Source organism: Somniosus microcephalus, chromosome 23 (assembly GCF_052327205.1).
Source record: "Somniosus microcephalus isolate GS21.2 chromosome 23, FLI_Smic_1.0, whole genome shotgun sequence".
Taxonomy (NCBI): domain Eukaryota; kingdom Metazoa; phylum Chordata; class Chondrichthyes; order Squaliformes; family Somniosidae; genus Somniosus; species Somniosus microcephalus.
The window spans coordinates 25,518,597-25,546,075 of record NC_141009.1 but is presented as its reverse complement, the minus strand read 5'-3'; the positions used below and the strand labels follow the sequence as shown (position 1 = coordinate 25,546,075).

At 41.1% G+C, this 27,479-nt stretch overlaps 1 protein-coding gene across 4 annotated transcripts in view; it reads right to left on the bottom strand.

Annotated features, from left to right (window-relative positions):
* mapkap1 (MAPK associated protein 1) overlaps positions 1–27,479 on the bottom strand; it is a 224,785-nt gene that overhangs the window by 171,791 nt on the left and 25,515 nt on the right. For 3 of the 4 annotated variants that reach the window (XM_085965624.1, XM_085965621.1, XM_085965623.1), the window contains exons 2-4: positions 12,427–12,746; positions 10,692–10,781; positions 8,802–8,950 (exon numbers count right to left, since the gene is read on the bottom strand). In XM_085965624.1, the coding sequence (XP_085821750.1) occupies positions 8,802–8,950; positions 10,692–10,781; positions 12,427–12,685 (498 nt within the window). In that variant the 5' untranslated portion in view covers positions 12,686–12,746. Of the gene's footprint in view, positions 1–8,801; positions 8,951–10,691; positions 10,782–12,426; positions 12,747–24,113; positions 24,222–27,479 lie in introns of all 4 variants that reach the window. The other variant, XM_085965622.1, reaches the window with a different exon arrangement.

Below are 27,479 nucleotides of genomic sequence, written 5' to 3'. Positions count from 1 at the left end.
GCCCTTCAATACTTTTCTTCAAGTGTTCCTAATTCCCTCTTAAATGCCATAATTGACTTGCATCAATAACCAAATAGATTCAATTTTCAAATAAACTTTTGCATGAATTCTTTTTCTTCCAACCTCTCCCTTTATGCTTCTGGTGCAAATCCTAAATTTATGCCTCCTTTGTTATTGATTCATCAATCAGTGGAAATAATCTTTTACTCTCTACTTTTTCAATCCCTTTCAAAAGATTTTTACAGTTCTATTAGACACAGTGGAGGAACGCGAGATTCCAACTGGGTGTGTACAGGAATGGATTTCAGGAAAGCAGTCAATATATTGGAGTCTCATCTTAGTTAAAAAGGGACAGATTGCTTGTTACAGATGTACATAAAGCTGCAGGTTGTACATCACCAAATAGAATCATTTAAGATCCTCAGACAGACAACATACAGCCATCATAAAGCACTATAGATACTGAAAATACAACCAACATCCAGATAGCATTTTATTAACTGCGATAAACACACACACAAAATTCTTAGCCAAACTAAAGTTGAACGCAAACAAGATTTTGTTAGCACACCACTATTCCAAAATGCTACTAAAACCTATCAACTAGTAAATGTTAATTGCTACTACATTTATCTTAATTTTCACCATGGGCTGTGTAATGTGGAATAGTTCCCATATGTTCTAAAACAAATCTAAAAGAGCTGGTTCTATCAACACTTACAAAAATTAACACTAAAGCAATTAGCACTCATGGAATGATACCCCCTCCCCCATTTTCCTTTCACTGTTTCATCATAAACTCACAAGTTAACCTACATGAACTAGCATAATTCCTCTTCCACAGGCTGCCTGTCAAAAAGCAAGCTGTCAAATCCCTACCCTGCTTCTTAATGGAAAATAGCAACCTTCGACAATTCCTGTTTGTCAAACATATTTGGTTGTGACTATCTTTCAAATGCTCTTCTCACACTTCCACTCTGGGTTATTTATGAATACACTCTGAGGCCCACAAATGAAACCTACTGCAAAAAAAAAAAAAAATATTTACTGCCATCATTTGACTTTATGAACAGAACAATAATTGCCTCATTACACTTTTCAGCACAACTAAACCGTGTGCATCACCAAAGCATTTCATCAAAAAGCCGCTGGAGGCCGAGGCAGATACATATGTATATCTCTGGAATGAAAACTACACAACATGGATTACGGCACAAGTTATGTACACCTTCCACTTACTAGATTAGATTTCAATGGTATACCGGTCAGCAAAATGAACCACCAGGCATCACATTACAGGAAAAATAGCACTTAAACCAATGCTTTAATCCTGAGCAATACACTTCTCTCGTGACACCCTTAATTCATCACTTTAAATTGCTTCCATCATTTGCACCAGACCTATAACCACCAGTACCTTCACCCTCGTGTGACACAGCTCAAAATTCTCGAGACACAACCTAACTTTGAAAGGACAAAATGTAGAATGGTATCCCTGAATGTTTTTCACAGTTCATGTGAGCATACGCTCATTAAGCTGTGCTGAAATTCTAGGAACACTAAATAGTACAAGCAAAAGAAACTAGAGTTACAAAGAAAGCTAAAACAATTTTCACTCCTGTAATAGATGCCAGAGCGAGTTCCTCTGAGATGAAGTATTTAAAAGCAGAGTAACCTGCAGAATCTGAAATAATCTTGTACAGCTGAACAATGTGCTCTATTTCAACATTTCCACAACAGAGAAAATTATTCTTGCAAGCACTGCAGGTAATTGGTCTACTTTTAATTTATTAAAATTATTACAGTATTTTAACAGTGCTAGTATCACATTGATCAAATGTTAGTCGTATTGGGGAAAGCTGCCAAGAAAAGCACGAAGGATTAAGTTGATCAGGCTGATCATTTTTTTATTATTCATTCTCTCGGGATATGGGCATCGCTCGCAAGACCAGCATTTATTGCCCAACTCTATTTGCCCTCGAGAAGGTGGTGAGCCGACTTCTTGAACTGTTGCAGTCCATGTGGTGAAGGTACTCCGAAAGTGCTATTAGGGAGCTCCAGGATTCGGACAGCAACGTTGAAGGAATGGCGAAATATGTCCAAGTCAGGATGGTGTGCGACTTAGAGGTGATGGTGTGCCCCTGCACCTGCTGCCCTTGTCCTTCCAGATGGTAGAAGTCAGGGGTCTAGGAGGTGCTATCGAAGTAGTCTTGGCAAGTTGCTGCAGTGTATCCTTTAGATAGTGCACACGGCAGCCATGGCGCACTGGTGGTGGAGGGAGTGGATGGGCTTCCGATCAAGCAGACTGCTCTAGTAGACAGGACAGTTATGTGGCTGGTCCAGTTGAGTTTCTGATCAATGGTGACCCCCCAGGATATTGATGGTGGGAGATTTGGCAATGGTAATGTCTTTTGAATGTCATGGGGAGATGGTCATTGCCTGGCGCTTGTGTAGCCCAAATGTTACAAGCCTCAATGTTGTCCAGGTCTTGCTGCATGCAGGCACGGACGGCTTCATTATCTGTGAAGTTGCGAATGGAACTGAACACTGTGCAATCATCAGCGAACATCCCCACTTCTGATCTTTTGATGGAGGGAAGGTCACTGATGGAGCAGTTGAAGATGGTTGGGCCTAGGACACTGCCCTGAGGAACTCCAGCAGCGATGTCCTGGGGTAGAGATGATTGGTCTCCAACAACCACAACCATCTTCCTTTGTGCTAGGTATGACTCCAGCCAGTGGAGAGATCCCCCACCCCCTTCCCAATTCCCACTGACTTTCAATTTTACTGGAGCTCCCTGAAGCCACACTCGATCAAATGTTGCCTTGACGTAAAGGACAGTCACTCTCACCTCACCTCTGGAGTTTAGCTCTTTTGTCCATGTTTGGTCCAAGGCTATAATGAGGTCTGGAGCCAAGTGGTCCTGGGGGAACCCAAACTGAGCGTCGATGAGCAGGTTATTGGTGGGTAAGTGCCGCTTGATAGCACTGTCAATGACCCCTTCCATCACGTTCCTGATGATTGAGAGTAGTTTGATAGGGTGGTAATTGGTAGGATTGGATTTTGTCCTGCTTTTTGTGGACAGGACATATCTGGGCAATTTTCCACTTTGTCGAGTAGATGCCAGTGTTGTAGCTGTACTGGAACAGCTTGGCTAGAGGCGCGACCAGTTCTGAAGCACAAGTCTTCAACAATACAGCCGGGATGTTGTCGGGACCCAAAGCCTTTCTTTGCCGGTTGGTGCCACTTACAGGTTGAAAGAATGGGAATTACTAAGTGTGGGTGCACGATGGAAAAGAGAAAGACCGCACTGCAAGAACAGAAAAACAAAGCGGGGCAAAGAAACAAAACTAGAACTTAAAAAAAATAAAGCAGCTATGCATGGACGGAAGATGCATGACAGCAAGGGAAATTAACTGGGAAGAAAACCATGGGGAAGAATCAAGCTGTAGGGAAGGATGAAAAGGGAGTTCCAGCCCCCACCAAGACAAGGTTAAAAGAATGAAAGAAATACCAGAGGCAAATGTATGGGAATTACTTCTTCTATGGGAATAATAGCATAGAAAATGTTATTTATACAGTCTTATGTTCGCTGTGTAAGAAATTAAAATGTCATTGGGGACCACATTGGGAAAAAATAAATGAACTGACATGATTGGTTGAGTCTGCAGCCTTTCAAATGTTTGCATTTGTGAATCATACCGCACAGAAAGGGGCCATTCGGCCCAGCGTGTCTGTGCTGGCTCTTTGGTAGAGCTATCCAATTAATCCCACTCCCTGCTCTTTCCCCATAGCCCTTTAAATTTTTTCCCTTAAAGTATTTATCCAATTCTCCTTTGAATGTTAGTCTGGAATCTGCTTCCACCACCTTTCAGGCAGTGCATTCCAGATCACAACAGCTCGCTGTGCAAAAAAGAAAGTTTCCCCATATCGCCTCTATGTCCTCTGGTTACCGACCCTTCTGCCACTGGAAAAAATTCAAAACTGTTCATGAATTTGAACACCCTTATCAAATCCCCCCTTAACCTTCTCCGTTCTAAGGAGAACAACCCCAACTTCTCCAGTCTCTCCACATAACTGAAGTCACTCTTCCCTGGTACCATTCTAGTAAATCTCTTCTGCACCTTCACACAGAATCACAGAAACCCCACAGTGCAGATAGAGGCCATTTCGGCCCATCGAGCCTGCACCGACACATATCCCACCCGATCCCCGTAACCCCTACACATATCCCACCCTATCCCCGTAACCCCACGTATTTAATCCCCCTAACACTAAGGGTCAATTTATCATAGCCAATCAACCTAACCTGCACATCTTTGGACTGTGGGAGGAAACCGGAGCACCCGGAGTAAACCCACGCAAACACGGGGAGAATGTGCAAACTCCACACAGACAGTCGCCCGAGGCCGGATTCGAACCCGGGTCCCTGGCGCTGTGAGGCAACAGTGCTAACCACTATGCCACCGTGCTGCCCACCTTCTCCAAGACCTTGGCATCCTTCCCAAAGTGTGGTGCCCAGAACTGAACACAATACTCCATCGAAGGCCTAACCAGAGATTTATAAAGGTTTAGCATAACTTCCTTGCTTTTGTACTCTATGCCTCTTAGAAAGCCTGTGTTCATTTCATCTGCCACATTTCTGCCCAGTCTGTCTATGTCCTCCTAAAGTCTGCTAATATCCTCCTCATTGTTTACTATATTTCCAAGTTTCATATCATCAGCAAACTTTGAAATGATGCCCTGTATACCCAGGTTGATGTCATTAATATCTATCAAAAAGAGCAGTGGTCCTAATACTGGGGAACACCACTGAATAGTACCCTCCATGTTTGAAAAACAACCATTCACCACCCCTCTCTACTTTGTCCCTTAATCAACTTTGTATCCATGTTGCCACTGTACCTTTACTACCATGCGTTTTAATTTTGGTAACAAGTCGACTATGTAGTACTTTGTCAAATGCCTATTGAAAGTCCACATACACAACATCAGCCGCACTTCCCTCATCAACCTTCCCCGTTACTTCATCAAGAAATCGATCAAGTTAGTCAAAAAATACATGCTGACTGATTAGCCCACACTTGTGCAAATGTCAATTAATTTTGTCCCATATTATTGTCTCAAAGTTTCTCCACCACCGACATTAGGCTGACTGGCCGGGTTTATCCTTCTCCCCTTTTTTAAACAGGGGTGTAATATTTGCAATTCTCCAGTCCTCTGGCACCACCTCCATATCCAAGGAGGATTGGAAGATTGTGGCCAGAGCCTCTGCAATTTCCAGAGTTACTTTCTTCAGTAACCTAGGATGCATTCCATTCGGACCAGGTGACTTGTCTACTTTGAGGACTGCCAATCTTTTAAGTGACATCCTCGTTATCTATTTTTATCATATCAAATATCACTACTGCCTTCTCCTTTACTGCTACATTGGCAGCATCCTCTTATCCAGTGAAAACTGATGCAAAGGACTCATTTATTACCTCTTCCTCCACATGAAGATCTCCTTTTTGGTCCCTAACTGGCCCCACCCTTCCTTTTACTAGTTATGTGTCTATAGAAGACTTCTGTGTTCCCTTTTATGTTAGCCGCTAATCTATTCTCATACTTTCTCTTTGCCCTTCATTCCCTTTTGTAGATTTCCTCTGTACTTTCTTTAAATTTGTATTTTTCAGGAAATATGGTTAAGTTATTTATTTAAGTCAATGAGAAAAGTGTGGCACTGGATTCTTTTCAGCTACAGATTTAATGTGCCGTCTTACAAATGTAATGTGGGATGGGCAATCCACAATTCTTTCAATTATATGGACATATCTAAAAAATAAATTCAAACTGGAGATACATGGGAGAGGTGTGCAATATTCCTTCCATGTGACACGAGTGCACGCACCTCAATCTAATGGCGGTTTTTAGTTTAGTCATAAACAGATAGATTAATAGATAGAAAGATACACACAAACCAAAAATAAATTTAGAAGATTGCAATGTAATTGATCAATGAAAAAGCCATCACAAGAGTGAATTCAAGTCATCGTAACTATTACCTAATGCACAAGATTAGGTAAGGATTCTGAACCTCTCATTCCAGCTAACTTACTTATAATATGCAGTTTCATTTGTTTGTGTACTTTTATTCCAATTAAGCTATACATCTGCTAAGGACAACTCTATGCATCGGGTCCTCCAGACATTAATGGCATTAAGTAAAAAGCATTAAGTAGTAAGTGACATGAATCGTTTTCCTAGTGGTAGGCAGTGACCTGTGGGGTACCGCAGGGATCGGTCCTAGGACCCCAGCTGTTCACAATATATATTAATGATCTGGACGAGGGAATTGGATGTAATATCTCCAAATTTGCAGACGACACAAAGCTGGGTGGGAGGGTGTGCTGCGAGGAGGATGTCGTGAAACTCCAGTACGATTTGGACAGGTTGGGTGATTGGGCAGAAACATGGCAAATGCACTATAATGTGGATAAATGTGAGGTTATCCACTTTGATGGCAAATTATTATTTGAATGGCAATAGATTGAGAGAAGGGGAAGTGCAAAGAGACCTGGGTGTTCTTGTGCACCAGTCGCCGAAGGCAAGCATGCAGGTGCAGCAGGCGGTTAAGAAGGCAAATGGTATGTTGGCCTTCGTAGCGAGAGGGTTCGAGTACAGGAACAAGGATGTCTTGCTGCAGTTGTACAGGGCCTTGGTGAGACCACACCTTGAGTATTGTGTGCAGTTTTGGTCGCCTTATCTGAGGAAGGATGTTCTCGTCATGGAAGGAGTGCAGCGAAGATTCACCAGGCTGATACCTGGGATGGCAGGAATGACGTATGAGGAGAGATTGTGTCGATTGGGCTTATATTCACTGGAGTTTAGAAGATTGAGAGGGGATCTCATTGAAACCTATAAAATTCTGTCAGGCCTGGACAGACTAGATGCAGGAAGGATGTTCCCGATGGCCGGGGAGTCCAGAACTAGGGGTCATAATCTAAGGATAAGGGGTAAGCCATTTAGGACTGAGATGAGGAGGAATTTATTCACCCAGAGTGGTGAACCTGTGGAATTCTCTGCCACAGTTCATTAAATATATTCAAGAAGGAGTTGGATATATTTCTTAAGGCTAAAGGGATCAAGGGATATGGGGAGAAGGCAAGGACAGTGTACTGAATTTGGATGATCAGCCATGATCGCATTGAATGGCGGAGCAGGCTCGAGGGGCCGAATGGCCTACTCCCGCTCCTATCTTCTATGTTATAATACTGGACGGCCTGCTGGTGGCGCTGTCCAGGGAGAGTATAAATACTCGGGCATGGGCCCAGCTTGCTCAGGACATTCTTCAACAGGAACTAGTGAAGGACACAACTAGATCTCCATGTTTTCTTACATCAGTAAGTTCACTGTAAATTACTAAGATTTACCATGATCAAAATAGTTAATTGTCCTGGCAAGATTTTAGTTGCTAAATTCTTTAGTCCATCTGTGATCAATCCCATTGGATGAGGGAGTGTGATAGAGGAAGAAATCATTGAATTAATGACTCTGTACAAGTACCATGGTAAAATGATCAGAAAAGACATTAAACTGTTTATATTACCACATTGTGATGTTTGTGCTCGAGTAAAATAAACAAATCATAACATGGTTTAATCACAGTATCCAATAAGAAATTAATAAAATGCAGCTGTCTTTGACAAAAATGGAAAAATGTAGCTTATGCTACTGTTGTATACTGTTTAGAGTTTTCCATTAACCTAGGCTGGTTTCACACTGAATTTCTCTAAATTCAGACCTTGTCCCATCATAAACATTTTTTTTTTTTTTTTTTTATAAAGTAGAGGACAGGGGATGCTTGAGAGGGAACTACAGTAAAGCACATAATCCAATTTAGTATGTGAAAAAACAAAAGGAGCAAAATAAAGGCCTCCCAGTTAAGATATACAATGCTTACAGATCATTTGTTTTCCTTAAAAACAATATACCTTTCCTCCTCTACCTGCTTTCATGAAAAGTAACTATCATTGTTTAAAAAAATAACGTACGTCAGAGTAAGCCTGATCAGAAACAAAAATTGTCTTTTGTCTCAATAGGCATATGAAATGAAAATTACAAAACTACAAAATAATCTGTACATTTGGACAATAATACAGATTACAAGGTTTTTCTATTAAAAAAAACACAATAAAAAGCTTTGTAATTTTTTTAAAATCTTGCTTCATCAACAGAATTCAGATAGATTAGAAATCCTTTTAACAGTAAGACCTTTGTGGCTTTATTCATTATCTATTAAGTAAACACTGTTCAAAGTAGATGCAAAGGCAGCAACGTGGAATACTAAAAAAAAAAGAGTCTCATTAACCAATGTGTAGTGTGTAGAAAAATGGTACTCCACAATGGCAGGGCAGTTGAATGAGGGTTAATGTCTATCATTTCAATAATATGGGGAGTATTTCCTCTGAGCTATTTATCACAAACTTGTAAATACATTTATAATTTTGCTAAGAATAGCACACAGAGGAAATCTTCCCCAGAGAATTCTTCATCTAAATCAACTGTACTGCAGTGGGGAAATGTCAAGCAGAAGTCAGGCTGATCACGAAGTGAATAGAGAATAAAAAGAACGCTGGACAGGTCTTGTAACGCTTTTAAGCAGCTGGCTGACCCCATAAAAGCAATTAACAACAGCCTAAACTTTTGCTAAACCAACAATTTAGATTATTAGGTGCTACAGCTTTGCTTTGTTTATGTTCTACTAGGATATCTAATAACTTGGATGCAGTGTAAAATGTGAAACCCTTTTCTGCACCCACCTTGCCATCAAATTTGGAATACTCATTAAATGGGTTGTTCAACTGCTGCGGACACTGTTCAAGTCGTAGGGAAAGCGTAGACGGTTTTCCGGTATTCAGTGGTTTTGCACGGAAATCCTTCTTATCAAACAAGGAGCCTAATTCTTCAGCTAAAATTGGAGAGGAAGTACGTTTGGATAAATCAGTTATACTATTTATGATTTAATGGTTAATTACACACAAGTTTAAAACCAAGCTTACACACAAGTTTAAAAAAACTTGTTCTCTCGTCTTCAAGGAGGTGCCCTACATAACTAACGTCTTATTGCTTTTATGCAGTAAGTAAAGCAGTACAACATATACCTCTTTCAGGTACACCGCCTTGGAACTATGCTCGATCAAGGAGTTGGCTTGACATATTTCCGTATGTCTGGAGCCTGGCATGGTTTCTCTGGCAATTCAGGTTTCAGGGACTGATACAAATTTCAAGTTTCTCTCAAACCCAGGGCCACAAAGGCTTATGGGGACAGAGTGTGGCCCACTAAATAAATAAGATCAACTCTGCAAACCAGCAAATAGTAAAAATAGAGGTGAATCGAAAAAGGTTACATGCACCACTCATTGTTGTATGTTGTTGAAAATTCTATTTAAGCAGTAATTAAATAGAAAGCTCCTTTAAAAAAGGATACTACATGAAAACATTGCTCTCAACTGTGTGTCACTTGTCCATATAACCTTCAACCCTTTGCATAAGCAAAGATTCATTCAGAATCTTTCTAAAAAGGCTCAAAGAATTGAATTAATTTTGATGGGAATCTATTCCATACACTACTTGAGGGGGAGAACAGGAAGTGGGCCAATAGTTAGGAAGTCTTTCCATTTCTAATCTTGCATGCAGTCTCTTTTTCTGCAATCACAATTTGTTAAATAAAGGGTGCTCTCTTCATGAAAAGTATTTGGGAAAGCCTTTATTATTTAGAGAGGGGGAAGATCCAGGCATAATTTTAATAAACATGATATAAAGCATATGTAATGTGTTGATGTTATTCAACATGATTTACAACATGGTAAAAGTTTCAAAAGAGAAACTCCTGGACTGCGCAAGTTATGAAAGATAAATTGCAGTTAAATGAGCTTTTTAAATGATGGAAATGTTACTAATTGGAGGGTGAACTGTGTGCTCGGAATAGCGACTGCTCTTTAGGTGCTGTGAAACAACAGTCGTGCAATCGAAGAAAAATAAACAAATTAGATTTAAGTTAGCAATGGAACAATATTTGCCTTCTTATAAAAATTTGAAATCTACAAACTTCCAAATTCATCAATTCTAAACTGTACACTCACTTCACAGTAAGTTTGCTTTGGAATTACATTTATTTTTATGCCAATGACTATGAAAGTAAAAACAATGGAGGAGAGGAGACATTGAAATCTTGCCATCTCTGCAATAACTAATACATTGCTACAATCAGTGTAATCTTTCTGCATTAATGCACTGAACAGTCAACCACTACACTATATATTTGTTTTGAATACTGTGTTCATGGTTCTTCCAAACTATTAACAGGTTTTAAACTATTCACACTACTTTTTCCAAATGATTTAACTTGAAAAATGTGTTGCAGTAAATGTCAGCGTTAACTATATCTACCAATGCTCATTTTCCAAACTGTCTGAAAATAGTTTAACCCATTAAACTCAGCATATTTGAATACGGTGCTCAAGCAGTTGCCATTTTTTAAAGTTTTGTTGCAAGAAAGTACAATTACAGACAAGTTCGGTGCTTCAGAAATTTTCTTCTCTATAGTTTCTGCAATATTGAGAATCATTTTAGTCTAAAAAGTTTTTTTTAAATGGAAACTAGTGCTCAAACTCCAGAGGGAATATTTAATGACCCAAAACATGCTTTACCTGAATGTATAGCATTCCTTTCTTTCCACTGAACATTTTTACATTTAATCTGATTTTGTCGTTCTTTTCTTAACCGTTCGAGCCTTTGAGCTGCAGAGAGGGGAAAGAAAAACTAAAATCAAAATCTTTGTCTAGGAAAGTCAGCAATAAAGGTGTCATAATGAAATACATTTACACATTTTAAATGGGTATTTTATATTGTACAGTATTATAACTATGTCAACCGTTCATAAATTTTCAAAGATGACACCACAGCTATGCAAATACCAACAAAATTCTGAAAGTGTTCATGATTAATAATTGAATTTAAAAGACATAAAACATTAATAGAGCTCATAAAGAGTTTCAACAGTGCAGAGAATATTAAAATGTAAAAACATGTGTGATTAATAAGCCAGTTCACAACCATAAATCACTAATAATGTTTCTTCCAGAAATTTTAATGGTTAGTAAAAGTCGATTGACTATCAGATTACAAGGAATAAAATTATTACCTGGGTTTTCTTAAACTCAAAAGAAGTGAACTAAATTTCCTGTTCAGTAATTTTTTTCTTTACAATCGAACTAAAATACCAAAGGACTATGTAGTCTGAAGTGAAAAGCGGGCAGCAAATCCTCTAAGAGTTCTAGGACCTGAAGTAGTGCAAACAGCGAATTTTGCTCATATACCGTATTTAATGTAACAACCACAATATGTTTTAAGTTTATAAAAGGAGACATTAAGCTACGCTTTCATTTCTCAAACATTTCAATACTTTTTTTGAATAACTAATTAACCATCTTTTGGAAGGAAAAGGGTCAATAAACTTCCAATAAGCTAGATGCATTGAACAGCACACTGAACTGCACTGTTCAATTGGAAACCAATCAGGTCAACTATTAAATTAGGTGGTTAAACATCACAATTAATAAATCAAGAAAAATACACACCTGAAGTTTGCCATTACTTTCTTTAAAAACACATTTGTTTCAAGGACATTACTTCAGCAAGTATGATGCAGTTGGGACGTTAAGAGCAAATTCCACTAATTAGAGTGGGTGGAATAAGTCTCGACTAAATCTTGCACTCTCGAGGTTTAGATTAAGTATATTCTGGGATCTGCATGTTAAGCTGAACAAGTGCATAATTTTCCAAGTAGAATGTTTTTGAGCTAGTATGAACAGTGGTGGGGGGGGGGGGGGGGTGGGGGTGTTGTCGGGAATCCATAAGAGAAATGACTTGCTACTCAACAGTGTCAGAATCCTGCAGGGAAAATAGTAAAGCGCTTACTTCAATTGCATCAATATAAAAGTGAGTCATTCTTTCACACTTTCCTCTTGGTCTGGAGGTGCAAGATGCCACAGAACTGATCCTCATAAGCAAAACAAATCCAAATGCCAACGACTTACAATTTATGGTTCTACTAAAAATGTCAGCATGTTTTTGTTTTAGACCCTTACTCTAAACATTTTCTCCAGTAGATTGATCATTTAATAACCAAACAGCACCATTTATTTCAAAACTGAAATAAATCTTGCCATTTGACTGATTTACAGAGTTATGCTCTTTTTCTTTTTGAAGACGTCTAAGCAAAAAAATACTGTTGAGCTATGAACTATGAATTTTGCCGCCTACAAAAGAATCCAAAATGCCAGCATCACAGTGTTACTATGGAGTTATGGAGGTAACTCATCAATAGAGTACACTATAGACTAACAGCACTTCTTACTCACCCAAGATGCATTTAGGCTTTACCTGTGTTTGATCGTCTCCGAATACCAAAATCCCAGCTTGAGGTAATGTCAACTGATTGCGAGTAGTCATAACCCTGAGTCTCACCACTCCCTTCCCCCTGCACATTTGTCCTGATGCTGCTGGATACAGGAGCATACAATTTCTCCAGGTCAACATCATGGTCAATGAGAACCATCTCACACATCCCGGTGTCATCACTCGTGACGTGTGATTGACGAATGTGGGCCAGGATAATAGCAGGGTTGTCCAGAAAGGCCATTCTTTTGATGAAGCAGCTTCTTTGAAAATTATTTTCTCTCTTCCATGTTACATCCTGAATGCTGAGCGGAGAATAAAAATATTCAAAATCAATTAGGATAAATTCACAAAGCATTGCAATTACGCTCATTAACCTAAAACTTTGAAATAAATTTAAAAAGTAGCTTCTGTTGTCTGCTTAAACCAAGAATCACCAGGTTGACATTTCTTCCAAGCTGCTACAAAAATTCCAGAGGTAAAATATTTAATAGCAATTTTACACGCATGCATGGATCTTTGCAGCAAAACATCTACTGCAACTAAATAAAAACAGGAAATACTGGAAATACTCAGGTCAGGCAGCATCTGTGGAGAGAGAAAAACCCAGAGTTAACGTTTCAGGTCAATGACCCGTCGTCAGATTCTGATGAAGGGTCATCGGCCTGAAATGTTAACTCGGTTTCTCTCTCCACAGATGCTGCCTGACCTGATGAGTATTTCCAGCATTTCCTGTTTTTATTTCAGATTTCCAGCATCCGCAGTATTCTGCTTTTGATCTACTGCAACTACATACAGTAGTTTTAATGCTGTCAATTTTTTTTTTTTTTTTTTTTTAAAAACACACACACGCTTACATGCAAATTAAAACAATTTGGTGTACATACAAATTAAAACAAAGTCAATTTATCAGAAAATGTATCCGAGGACAGCAGTCCCATTATTACATCAAGAAACATTAATTTACATATATAGCATCTAAACACCAACAGGCCTTTCGCCCATTGGTCTATGCCGGTGTTGATACTCTACACGAGCCTACTCCCACTCTAATTACTTTCCCCCCCCCCCCCACCATGTCTATTCCCGTCTCATGTATACATCAAGCCTCCCTTAATTGTGTCAATGCCATCTGCTTCACCCACACCTTGTGGCAGTGAGTTTTATGTTCTCACCACTCTAAAGATATTCTACAACTCTGTATACTTCATTACTGTAGTCCTTCAAGAAAGAAAATGAAAAAGGGTCAATTTCTTATCCACGGCACACAGCACTGAATTACAAGTCTGCTACTAGTACATGTTGAGGAACTAGGTGGCTCAATGAATAGTTGGGGAGTGAAATTCAACTTTGGCAGGGGTGCGAAATAGACGGTAGCGGGTCGGTCACCCGTTGTATATTCCTTTCTATTGAAATCAATAGGAAGGAAAAGTCCAGAATGGAAAGGAAAATCAGGCGGGATGTACAGCATGCAGCCAATCCGACTCTGCCCTCTTTGCGCCCCCACTGATGTAGAATTTTGCCCTCTTGGTTTCAATTCAACCCATACAGAAGGGAGGGAAGACTTAGCTTCCTGAAAAAGGTGCTCATGAGCCACGGGAAATTAACTTGGGCAATCTCAATCCATCGGAGAATGTTGAACCAGAACAGCAGCAGTGTACGGAGGTGGAAAATGGCAATCTATTAGTTTCCCACATTCACATTGGGAAGTCGATGTCTGCAGGGCCAAGTTACTTGGCTCCCTTGGCTTATAGCTCAAGCAGATCTTTTCTTGCAGCCTGACCTTCCTGTGCTAAAGGTGGTCCCATGTGGTGAAAGATAAGCTCAAACAGATGGCATACAATGCAACCTCATGCTTGGAGAACAAATATCACAGACACTGAAATGAAAGACAGACTAGTCATGTTTTATGCAAGGTTTAAAATTTGTAGACCTCTTGATTCAAAACAAGAGCAAAATGTTGGCTGGCCATTTTCCTACGGGAAAGCAAGAAAGCAGTTAACTCAACCACATGGGACAACGGTGAAGATTACATGTGCCACAGTGAAGAAAGAACAGGTTAGCCCAATGGGAAGAGATAGTTTCACTCGAATATCATCCTTGTATGACCAAAGCAAAATAGGGTTTGTGAAATTGCATCCATGTAGGCAACCCAAGGTGGCATAAACTCGTTGTGGCAGGATGTTAAATAAGGAAGGATGCAATTCCTTCCATATGTCGACCTTCCTTATGACACTAAGACTTGCATCCTGAACTCTAACATTGGAAAATCTTTAAGCGGTATTTTGATTAAAGTAAACTGATAGTCATGAGAGTATACCCGTGTAAAAACACACGCTGCATGTTTAACATAACCAGCAAATGGATCAAATTCGCATGTATACTGCAGAAGCCTTGCACTATGTACTTTTGACCAAGCACTAGCTCTGACGATGTATTTTTACTCCAGCTCATTTCCCCTTCTGGACATCACAGCAGGAAGTCAGAGCTTTTAAAAGGAAGATCAATGTAAAACCAGTGCGAACAAAATGAATGTGATTCTATTTATAGCACTGCACACTTAAAATTTCCTTTCCTTCCCCCCCCCAAAAGCCAGTAAAACCACTCATTACAGTACTAAGAATGGAAAGAATTGAACTTCTCAGTTGACATAGAATTCTACTGGGTAAGATTAGTCAACACCACTCAGCAGTGTAAATGGACAAGATATTGAATACATAATTCATGAACTGCAAAATTGAGCCCCAGTCCATTCTAAGAAAACTAAAAATATAGTTTGATTTCAGCGACATCGCAGCCTTCCACAGAACGGAGTTTGAAAAACTGAACTGAATCAGTGTGCAATCAATGCCCACATAGGTTAGTTCAGTGAGAAAGTGAACAGATTTTGTTTTGAAATACAGGAGTTATCTTTAATGATACACAATGATGACATCTTGCTCCTTTTGTCACATGATGCTGTCAAATCATATTATCTGATTTACACTAGGTCTGGAAAGTTCTGAGTCAACAAATTAGGTTCGTTTTCTTTCATATACAATGAACCTTTCCATTGAGAACTTCAAACTGGGTTAGACAAAAAATGTTCTTTTCAGAGACTCAATAATTTTACAAATATAGCCCAGCTCGCACCTCAGGAAAAATATGGGACAAATGCAAATTTTCTCCCTTCCTCCTCTCATGAAGGTGTCGATTCTTCTGGGGTAGAGGCACGAGTTACTTTAACCCTTCCGTACCTTGCCAAAGTCATCATTCTTCAAGTGTGAGCTTGGAATTTGAGCGTTGACAGGCTATTCAATTAAGCGAAATCCTGTTCTCACCCGATGCCTACATACGTACTTTCTAGCAGGTATCACTAGATAGCATCAGGAGGAGGAACATTGGCTGATTTAGCCCAGGAGCATATAAACCAGCTGGAGCTCTCTCTCCCTCAACTGATATCAGCTAACTCAGCAATAGAATGCAGTTTTAGGTTTGCTTGCCAATCATAAACCCTGTATTCATATACAGGAAACTTTGGTTTATCCGGAGGTTAACTGTCCGGAATGCTCGAGCCACCAGCAAAAATCAGGAGCCGTTTCGTTAGGTTTTTTTTCTTTTCGTTGCCTTTTTTTCCCCCACCAGTCAGGCTCTGCAAGGTCTCGCTGAAGCTGTTGCTAAGCTACGGAGACGCTTGCAAGGTACGGCCGACTGTTTAGAAGCTGTTGCTAAGCAACAGGGTTTGTTGCCAGATACGGAGCTCAAAATCTCTATGTTTCAACATTAGCGCTGGTTTGTCCGGCAGTTTTGATGGGACGGCAACAGCTCGGTCCCGTCGGTGCCGGATAGCACAAAGTTTCCTGTAGTAAGTTATGATATGGGAAATATGGTGGTAAATGTTATGCTTAATGAATGTTAAGTCTTAAAAAAGGATGCACAGATATACAAATCCAAAATAATTGAGGCTATATTGTACCTCTACCACTCCAGAAGGCAAGTCAAAAAAACTGCCTGGAACAACTGTAACCCAAATGGTCCTGCCTTCCTTTGTATCAGTGAGAGTTAGAACAACTTGCATTTATGAAGCCCCTTTAATGTTAAAAAATAAATCGCAAGGCACAGAAGTGAGAGAGACTAAAATGGACACCAAGCCAGAAAAAGAAAAAGACTTGCATTTATATAGCACCTTTCACAGCCACCGGATGTCCCAAAGCGCTTTACAGCCAATTAAGTACTTTTGAAGTGTAGTCACTGTTGTAATGTAGGAAATGTAGCAGCCAATTTGCACACAGCAAGCTCCCAAAACAGCAATGCGATAATGACCAGATAATCTGTTTTAGTGATGTTGAGACAGTAATATTAGGTATGTTGACTAAGTGGTGGGTTTTTAAAGGAGAGCCTTAAAGGAGGAGAGGGAAGTGGAGAGATGGAAGGGTTTAAGGTAGGACATTCCAGAGTGTGGGGCTGTGACAGCTGAAGGCACAGCTGCCAATGTTAAGGCAAAGGGAGGGGTGGGTGGGAGGCGATGCACAAACATCATGTCTAATCTACCAGATCTACAAATGAACCATGGGCTGCCCATGAAATGGGGTCAGACTGCTGACAGGTGGACATGTGTATCCTCAGGCTACCCGGTCTGTCCATTCAATCCCAACAGGACATCAGGAATGCCCCTCAGTTAGAACGTTAAGAAAAAGTATGAATTTAAAAAGTGACATTTCTAATAGCAAAGCTGGTGATACAATTGCCAATTCACAGATTCTGCCAGGTCTTTAAAATTATAAAGGGGTTCAGTAGGGTGGACATGGAGAAACTGTTTCCACTTGTGAGCGAGTCCAAAAGAAGGGGGCATAAATATAAAACAGTCACTAACAGAGCAAATAAAGAATTCAGAAGAAATTTGTACACACATCTCTTAAGAACTGCCACATGGTGTGGTTGAAGCAGATAGTCTTGACATGTTTAAGGGGAGGCTTGATGCATATGTGAGGGAGAAGGGAATAGAGGAGTTTAGGGACGGGGGGGGGGGGGGGGGGGGGCGGAAAAGAGGCCAGCATAGACCAGTTGGGCCAAATGGCCTGTTTTGTGCTATAGATATGTAATTCTATGCTGAAGAGTAGAAGCTGCTGTTCTGCTTCTCAGCAATTTGAGATGTACCACATGGAACCGAGCCACACACACCAGGAAAGCTCCTAGATCAGTCTGTGTTCGGTTAACTGATCTCACCCAAGTAGCATCGAGGACAATTCAATTAGCCTCTGCATGCCTGATACAGCAAGGAAACAAGAGAAAAAAATGATTGGCAAGGTTTTTGCGCTTACCAATATCAAGTGATCCATTGTAAAATGTGTACGTGTGGATAGGACACAGAGTAGTCATTTGGGCAAGAGACCAATTGAGTAATACTTTACTTCCATCAGTAAGGGGTGGGAGAAATTTAAAGAACGTAACATTTGAAAAACTTCAAAAATTTAGTACCATGAAGTTCCTTCTCGACAATACAGATATTTGTTTTATGCACTTAAGAGTACAAAGCTTCCTTGATTAAGAGCTTCAAATATAAAAACAAAAAAGACTGGAAATACACCGTCAAACATTTGGCATATATTTTAAAAATCTGGTTTAAATTAATAAGAAAAAATGATAAACTCAGTTATGTATTTGTCCAATTCTTTTTATTTTATTTTACCACAGATAGAAATAGGAAGAAAACATTTCAAAGAGGTTGGAAAAAGTTAACTCATGGTCTTAAGGCAATACTGCTCAGGGTGTTACATCATCATAGAGAGGGGGGAAAACACAGATTCTGTGGTTCCCATAATGGCTGCGAAAGCAAAGAACATTTTAATTGGTTGTTATGTTTCCTGTTAATGGTGGCTGCTGGAGACATTTGTCTAGTAATGCAGAATTTTCCATAGCACCTGGCTGAAAAGAACAGAGCTATTAGAATGTAAACACTGAATGTATACCGTTATGTTCATAGCCACAGAACAAAAGACCTGCAAAAAGAGAACATGGCTTATGCTGTGAATAATGCAGCCCACAGTGTAAACAGAAATACCCAATTGTTTACTTCGATAATACTAAACTGAAAGTATACCAGTTATTGTGGATTAGAAGATACGATTGCCCTCAAGACAGGAGTGAATATCCAAAAGGTATGCTTACATTTGAATTCATTACGATCAAATTACAGTAATTTTGAAATGTGTTTTGACTACTTACAGTTCTCAACTTTACAGCACTGTAACAAGTAGTAGCAATGTAATCTGCCTTTCTACAATTAAAAAAAAATGGCTCTTTGTGCACTTCCCATCAACTTTCTACATCACCACTTCCAATGGTGAGCGCCTAGGTAAACTTGTCATGTTGGAATTATGTTCTCCCCAGTGGAGGCACTGCAGTGCTACCAATGGAGGGAGGGGGTCATTCCAGCATGTCAAGTTTATAGAAGCAGTTTCCATTATTAATGTGGACATAGGAATTTATTATGGCAAACTATTAAAAAAATGGCAGAATGTAGGACTTTAAAATGTCAACTGAAATACATTTGCTTGCCCCCGTCCAATTATGCTCTGGCCTCTTACCTTGCTTCTCATGACTACACAGTCTTAACTCCCCTGTGCAATGCCACAGAAGATCGACCAGTAATCTTCAAAAAATTAAAAATCACTTCATAATATTGGCACCAAGTGAAAAGTCGCAAATTAGTTGGAGCAACTTTTTTTTAATGACTATAATAATTTCACTTTGAAATTTCCCCCAAGTTGGTAAAAAGGACTCTACAAACACGACTAAAAGAAAAATTTCAGCTTTCCTGTAGTGAAGGTCTACACAGTCAAACCAAAATTCCAGAACAAAAGGTGTGGAGAGGAATGTGAATTATTAAACAAGAAAAAACAATTCAATCACTGAAGCAATTCCCTCCGCAGACTATTAACAATTTACCAAAGTATGTTCTTAACCCAACTGACAATGTACTGAGGGACAAGACAAACTACGGGTAACAGATCGAAGAAGATAAAGCTCTCGGAGATGTCTCCCTGACCCCTGGAGTTAATTGTGCCCAACTCCAGGATATCAATCCAACCCTACAGCCCACACTATTCAACATTGGACCAGCTGCATTCCATACTCCCATCACCACAAGAACATGGTGTACTGAAGAGTATTTGATATTTCAGTTTGTCCATTCTTATTCCCCTTCAAATTCAATCACATTCTTAAAAAGATATATTTCACTATCAAAAAAAAATTGTGACAGGCCAGGGGAATGGGTTGGCATATCATTTTTTACTATGTTTAAAATAGTTCTGGGGTGCAGAGTGGAGAAGAGGGAGGGGGAAGAAAGTAAGCGAGCATGAGAAAGAGTGCTTGCGAGAGAAAGAGACGTTAAGAAAACTTTACCTTTTAAAATTAAAAGAACAACTGGTAGCAACCATCCTTAAAGCTTAAATATAGACAATCACAAATGAGAAGGTACTGGCGTTACAGGTTACAATGCTATGTAAAGACAAATCTGTTAAAAATTGCTCAGATGGCAAATAAAAGTTGATGTAAGAAAAGGAGTCTTACACATCAAGTAACTTTAAGGTAAGCTTTAAGCAACTTACAAACACACTATATACAAGAGAGGTCTTTACCATGCCTCTGGTAGAAGCCTCTTACAATACTGAACAGTCCAGTATTTATACCAGTCCAACAGGAAGTGACATGGCAGGAAGTGAAGTATGTACACAGTTCATAGTTCACAGTTCACAGGAAGTGATGACATAACTTCCCGGAAGTTATTATTATTATCACATTCTTCCCTCCTGCAGGATTTAGGAGGCTGTGGTCTACCTTTTGTTCCGCAGCCGCCGAACAAGGAAGAGTCGCACCCGTTTGGGTTCCCGTCGTAGAGGGTCGCTGGTCCGCTTACATGCGGTTGGCCATTGGTCAGAGTCTGTGTGGCCTGGATTACCCTGTGAAGGGTCGGGGAGATCATGGCTCCGTGTACGAGCCCCAATAGGTTCAAAGTCGGACTGCCTCTGTTCAGAGGGAGGTGCAGAGCTGGTCTGTGGCGGATCAGTACTTTCATGCGCGGTACTGGGAGGGTCGCAACCTTGAGCACGGGGTTCTACCGGCACCAAGCTAGTTGGTGTCCGATCAGGATCCTGGAGAGGGGTACCCGATAGGTCCCAAGAGTTTCCTGGTGAAATGCCATCACCCGATGTCCCACTAGGTCCTGGTGGGCAGGGAGCCAGATCCCGTAATGATACGGTAGATTCTCGGCCATCGGAATATCGTATGTTTGCATAGGTGGGGTTGGCATTGGTTAGTTCGACCTCGTCTACAAGAGGGTCATTTTTAGACGTCCGAACGTATCTTCGGAGTAATACAGGTCCAGGAGTAGTTAGCCATGACGGGAGTGACGTCCCATGAGATGAGCGACGCTGGAATCCAAAGAACCGCTCATGAGGTGTAGTATTTGTGGCTGTAGAAAGCAGGGACCGTATAGAGTGCAATGCATCCGGAAGCACTGTTTCCCATTGCTGGTCTGGTAGGCCCCGAGATCTTAAAGCGAGACGTACGGAATTCCAGATGATACCGTTATACCTCTCTACCTGCCCATTTCCGATGGGATGGTATGGTGTTGTTTTGCTTGTAGCAATTCCCCGTTCTGAGAGGTAGTCCTTGAATTCCCTTGACATAAAGGATGGACCCCGATCTGAGTGAATGTAAGCCGGCATGCCACAGAGAGAAAATACCTGCTCAAGGCAGCAGATTACTGTGGACGCCAGCATATTGGAGCAGGGGAAGGCAAACGGAAAACGTGAATATTCGATCATGGTGAGCAAATATGTGTTCCGAGTTGAAGAGGGCACTGGGCCCTTAAAATCGATGCTAAGTCGTTGCATTGGTTGGGTTGCATGTATGAGTATACCATCTGAGGGGCGGAAGAACTGAGGTTTTAATTCCGCACAAAGCCGGCATTCTGAGCATATTTTCTTTACATCTCCAGTGGAAAAAGGGAGATTCCGTGATCGTACGAAATGTAGCATGCGCGTAACGCCAGGATGACACAATCCATTGTGGACATCCATGAGAGTCGACGACGACATAGAGGAGCAGAATGCCCGTGTGAGGGTGTCCGGGGCCACATTCTCCTTGCCTGGCCGATAGAGAATGGTATAACCAAAAGAGGCCAGTTCCATCCTCCAAAGTTGTATTTTATTATTCTTAATTTTGGTTCGTTTTCGATTATCGAGCATGAAGGCGACTGATCGTTGGTCCGTGATTAATGTAAAGTGCTGGCGAGCTAGAAAATGGTTCCACTTCCGTACTGCCTCTATGATGGCCGTGGCTTCCTTCTCAACCGGTGGATAATGTAGCTCGGCACCTTGTAAGGTCCTGGACATAAATGCTACAGGACGACCTTCCTGATTCAGAGTAGCCGAGATCGCCACCTCCGAGGCATCACATTCAACCACGAAAGGGAGATTCTCATCGATGGAGTGAAGAGCTGCTTTCTCCAACTGTTTTTTGAGAAGGTTAAAGGCTGCAACAGCTGCTGTTCCCAGTGGAAATGATCTAGCATGCAGCAAGGGTTGGATTTTGTCCGAAAAAATGAGGAATCCATTTAGCGTAGTGTGCAAACAGACAGAGAGCCCGACGTAAAGAAGCCGGATTCTTAGGTGGCGGGAGCTCTTGGAGCGGGCGAAGTCTTTCTGGGTCTGGCTTAATGATACCATTGCCTACGCAGTAGCCAAGGATGTTGATGGTCGGTTGCGACTCAACAGATTTGGATTCATTCAGGGTTAAATTACGGCGATGGAGGGCATCCCGAAATTTTTGGAGGTTGGCGTCGTGTTCCTGTTGATCGTGACCTGCAATGGTAATGTTATCAAGATAGAGAAAAGTATCCCTTAGGCTTTCCTGTTTAACCAGGCCATCCATTGCCCGTTGGAAGACAGCCACTCCATTAGTAACCCCGAATGGGAGGCGACGAAATTGGCACAGCCGTCCATTAGCCTCAAAGGCCGTGTACTGCTTATCTGAGACCTTCAAGGGTACTTGATGATAGGCACTTTTTAAGTCGTAAGTTGAGAACACTTTGTATTCGGCCAGTTTATTAACCATATCATCAATGCGTGGCAATGGGTAGGCGTCCAAGTCGGTATATTGATTGATGGTTTGCGAATAATCAATGCATAGTCGCTGTTTGTGAGGTTTTAGAGGGTTCTTGACAATGACGACTTGAGCCCGCCAGGGCGATGAACATGGTTCGATGATATCCTCTGCTAGAAGTCGAGAGATTTCAGCCTCAATAAAAGATTGGTCTTCCTGATTAAAGCGCCGCGATTTCATTATTATTGGTTTGCATTGAGGCGGAATACTGGCAAATAATGAGGGTTCATCCAGTGAAGCTGCTGACAATGCACAAAACGGTAATTTAGACGGTATATTAGAAATAGTAAGACCAGGTTTGGATCCGCCGAACTCAATAGTGAGTTTCTTATGCTGTTTCTGGAAATCCAGCCCTAAGAGGAGATCACTACATAAGTCCTTGAGTACCGAAAGTCGGGTGGAGGGATACATGCGACCATTAAGTGTCATATCAACAATACAAAAGCAGGAGATTCTGGTATTCAGTGATGACTGAGCCATCGCAATTGCCTGGTCCGATGGGAAGACATGTAGTTTCAATTTCGCAACAATCTGTTCCTTAATGAAACTATCAGTACTTCCTGAGTCAATTAAGGCATCTAAGGTATGCCCTTTAATTGAAACTTTTGTGGCTGCATGAGACAGGTTCTGTGGTCAAGCAGCTGTAATTGGTGTCGTTGCACAGAGAGTGGCTAAAACTCTCGGTGTGCTTCTTCGGGAGAGAGCTCGAGAGGAAGCTTGATAGGTCCTAGCTGGAGCATCCTGATAGGCCCTAATTGGGGCAGTTCGGTAGGCCTTAGCTGGATTGGCCCTCGTAGAGGCCCTTGATAGGCAAACTTTAGCAAAGTGTCCCTTTTTTTTTTGCAATAACTGCAGATTGCATTGCGAGCAGGGCAGGTTTTCCTAGGGTGAAAAGCATCTCCACAAAGGAAGCATTCCCTCCTAGATTGCCAAGAGGCTGCTAAAGTGGGGTCATCCTCCTCTTCTTCATCAGAATTAGATTCCCCCATGATAGGGTTCACCTGAGACCGCTTGAATTGTCTGGTTGCAGTTACAGCAGCAGATCGAGATCTGGGCAGCTGATAGAGGTCTGCATTTCTCTTTGCCAAATCCAGAGAACAAGCTAGGTCAAAAGCTTTTTGTAGCTCAAGTGTTTTACTTTCTAGTAGACGCTGGCGTATAAATGGAGAGGCAATCCCGCAGATGAAAGCATCACGAATCATTTCTTCGCGGTACAGCTCAGCTGAGGCTGCCTGAAAGTTACAATCTATGCTGAGCCTGCGAAGTTCTATAAGGAATTAGTTAATCAATCCCCCTGGCCCTTGTTGGGCTGTGGCCAGCAGATGTCTAGCATAGACCTCATTTGGAGTCTTGGCATACAGTTTCTTAAGTGCCCGAATCACCTCATCGTAATTATCCCATTCATCAACATATTCGAACACTTTTGGGGTCACATAGTTGATAAGTATCCTCAATCTAGTAGGAGCATCCGCTTCACATTCATCCAGAAAATTCTCAAAAGTACGGTACCAATGCTTCCATACCCTGCCAGCTGCTGGTGTATTCGGGTCCAAGTCCAGGCGAATAGGTCTAAGGATTCTCTCCATGATGGGTGGTTCCCTGGATCCTTAACTCCGAGTTTGTCCGAAGGTCTAGTATTTGAGAGTGTAAATATTAAGTTGCTTAAATTGATGTAAGAAAAGGAGTCTTACACATCAAGTAACTTTAAGGTAAGCTTTAAGCAACTTACAAACACACTATATACAAGAGAGGTCTTTACCATGCCTCTGGTAGAAGCCTCTTACAATACTGAACAGTCCAGTATTTATACCAGTCCATCAGGAAGTGACATATGACAGGAAGTGAGGTATGTACACAGTTCACAGGAAGTGATGACATAACTTCCCGGAAGTTATTATCACAAAAGTCACCCAATCAAGTGCCATGAAACATAGAAGATAGGAGCAGGAATAGGCCACTCAGCCCCTCGAGCCCGCTCCACCATTTAATGAGATCATAGCTGATCATCCAAATTCGATACCCTGTACAGCAAACTTTCTGGTATCCGACACTGACGGGACCAAGCTGGTGCCGGTCGGTCAACACTGCCAGAGAAACGAGCGCTAATGTTAAAACATATGGGGCTTCTGAGCTCCGTCTGAAGCAACAAACCCTGTTGCTTAGCAACAGCTTCAAAACAGTCGGCGCAGCTTGCAAGCGTCTCTGTAGCTAAGCAACAGCTTCAGCTAGACGCTTGCAGAGCCACGACTGGAGAAAAAAAGCAACGAAAAGTAAAAAAAACTTATCTGAACCGACTCCTGAATTTTGCCGGTGGATAGAGCGTTCCGGATATTTAACCTCCGTTTAAACAAAAGTTTCCTGTACCTGCTTTCTCCCCATACCCCTTGATCCCTTTAGCCTCAAGAAATATATCCAACTCCTTCTTGAATATATTTAATGAACTGGCCTCAACTGCCTTCTGTGGCAGAGAATTCCACAGGTTCACCACTCTCTGGGTGAAGAAATTCCTCCTCATCTCAGTCCGAAATGGCTTACCCCTTATCCTTAGCACTGGACATACAGGACAGAGATGGAGCATAGCAGCTTGTAAAAGGAGTTTCAGATTCTTAACCAATTCACAAGTAAAAGTAGTTTTTCCTGACAAACACAAATTACATACTTAGTTAGTACATATGATGCGGCAACCTACTAATTAACAATACAAACCAATAATTCAGGTTCTACAAAACGGAATTATTTTGTATTTTAATATCTATGCAAACATTGCTGTATCGAAGATGCTGTAATATAGTACAAGAAAATTATATATTCATCATATTTGTTTTCTTTGAAGGGCTCTGACAGATTGCAATATTACTTTAATGCTGCACATGTAATTTCCTTCCTGCTTATTATGTTGACAATCACCACTATTAAAATGTATAATTCCAACACAGCTGACTTTAAAAAAGGCTAAACTACTGGAATAACAACCCTACAGATAGCAAGAGCTATACCTACAAATGTGGGGCGAGTAAAAGTGCCCGCATGAATTTAGTCGAGAAAGCTGTATGACAAAGTGAAGCATTATTGCCTAAGATTTTGCATGGTATTGGCTTCCTTAATTCTGTCACACAAGAGGCTAAAAATCAGCTTCGTGCACAGAAGGACGTTTCAGCTCATTTTGATACAATTATTGCTTAATCAGTGGTCGTCATTGAGCAAGTGCCCAAGGGACAAACCAAGCCATTCAATTTAATTCAAACACAGACATCTTATTTGTTCAAATATAGTTTTGATTGGCAGCTCTTTTTGAAATAATAAAGTTCCTTAACTTTGCTGGGTGCCGGACACTTTTTAAAAAAAAAAGCTAATTATCAGCCTTTTTCAAACCAGTGTGCGCCTCTGGAGCTTTCAATGGGAGGTCATCAAGCCCAATAGTTTCCGTAGAGTGAAACACAGAAAACATAGAAAAATAGGAGCAGGAGTAGGCCATTTGGCCCTTCGAGCCTGCTCCGCCATTCAATATGATCATGGCTGATCCTCTATCTCAATACCATATTCCCGCTCTCTCCCCATACCCCTTGATGCGTCTAGAAATCTATCTACAATAGCAAAATACTGCGGATGCTGGAAATCTGAAATAACATCCGTGGATGCTGCCTGGCCTGCTGGGTATTTCCAGCATTTTCTGTTGTTATTTTAGAAATCCATCTATCTCCTCCTTAAATATATTCAGTGACTTGGCCTCCACAGCCTTCTGTGGTAGAGAATTCCACAGGTTCACCACCCTCTGAGTGAAGAAATTTCTCCTCATCTCTGTCCTAAATGTCCTACCTCGTATCCTGAGACTGTGACCCCTCGTTCTAGACCCCCCTCCAGCCAGAGGAAACATCCTCCCTGCATCCAGTCAGTGAGAAAAGGAAAAGAACCACATTCCAAGAATACGAGTCGCATCATAGTTTAGCACAACAGTTTATTATTTTTTACAACATGAAGAGGTAGATGTCAGGGGGTAGAGTTTCCATTTCAGTATCAGTGCTGAAGGAGTGGAGCAACAGCTGGTATGAACGCACTGATTCCAGTGAGAAAAATAAATAAGAAAAAATATACTTGTGGACAACAGCCAACAAGAGGGGTGAGAATTCTGTCGCATGGGAGTGTGGGACTTCATGCAGACGAAAATGTGCGTCAAGGCATTCTGAATGAGTTAGAACGTGGAGGATGGAGCCTGGCTAGAGAGTGGAAGAGTAGTCAAGCCTTGAGGTGATAAAAAGGGGAGGTTACTGTTTCAGCAGCAGAGGAAGGGGGGGGGGGGGGGGGGTGGGAGGGATAGGTGTAAATAAAGTTACTAAGGTGGAAAGCAGTGGTCTAATAGAATTTGATGGGAAGATGGAAACTTGGTTCAGGCTCAAAAAGTAACAGCAAGATTCTGCAACTCTAGACGGGCAGCGAGAGGGGTTTACGGAGTCGAGGCTAGAAGCATGTATTGACAGGACACAGAGGATTGCTTTGGTTTTGGCAACATAAAGCTGAAGAAAATTTCAGCTCTTTCAGGATTGAATGTTGCAAGGGCATTGAAGATTGCAGCAACAGACAGGGTTGATGGAAGAGGCAAAAAAAAGCTGGATGTTGTCCGCTTGCAAGTGAAAGCTGATCTCATGCTTCTGGATTATAATCAAGAGTTAGCATATAAATGACGAAGAGAAGGGGATCAAGGATGGATCCTTTTCTCCATTTAAACCTGATTTCTTTCTTAAAATGTTTAACTGGTGGTTTACAAACAAGACAAGCATCTTCACAAAAATGAATTCCTCCTCTATTACAAATATAAATAGAATGTATATAATGGGCAATGTGTCAGATGGATTGAATTGGTGAGGGTCACATGCACAACTGATTCACGTCCA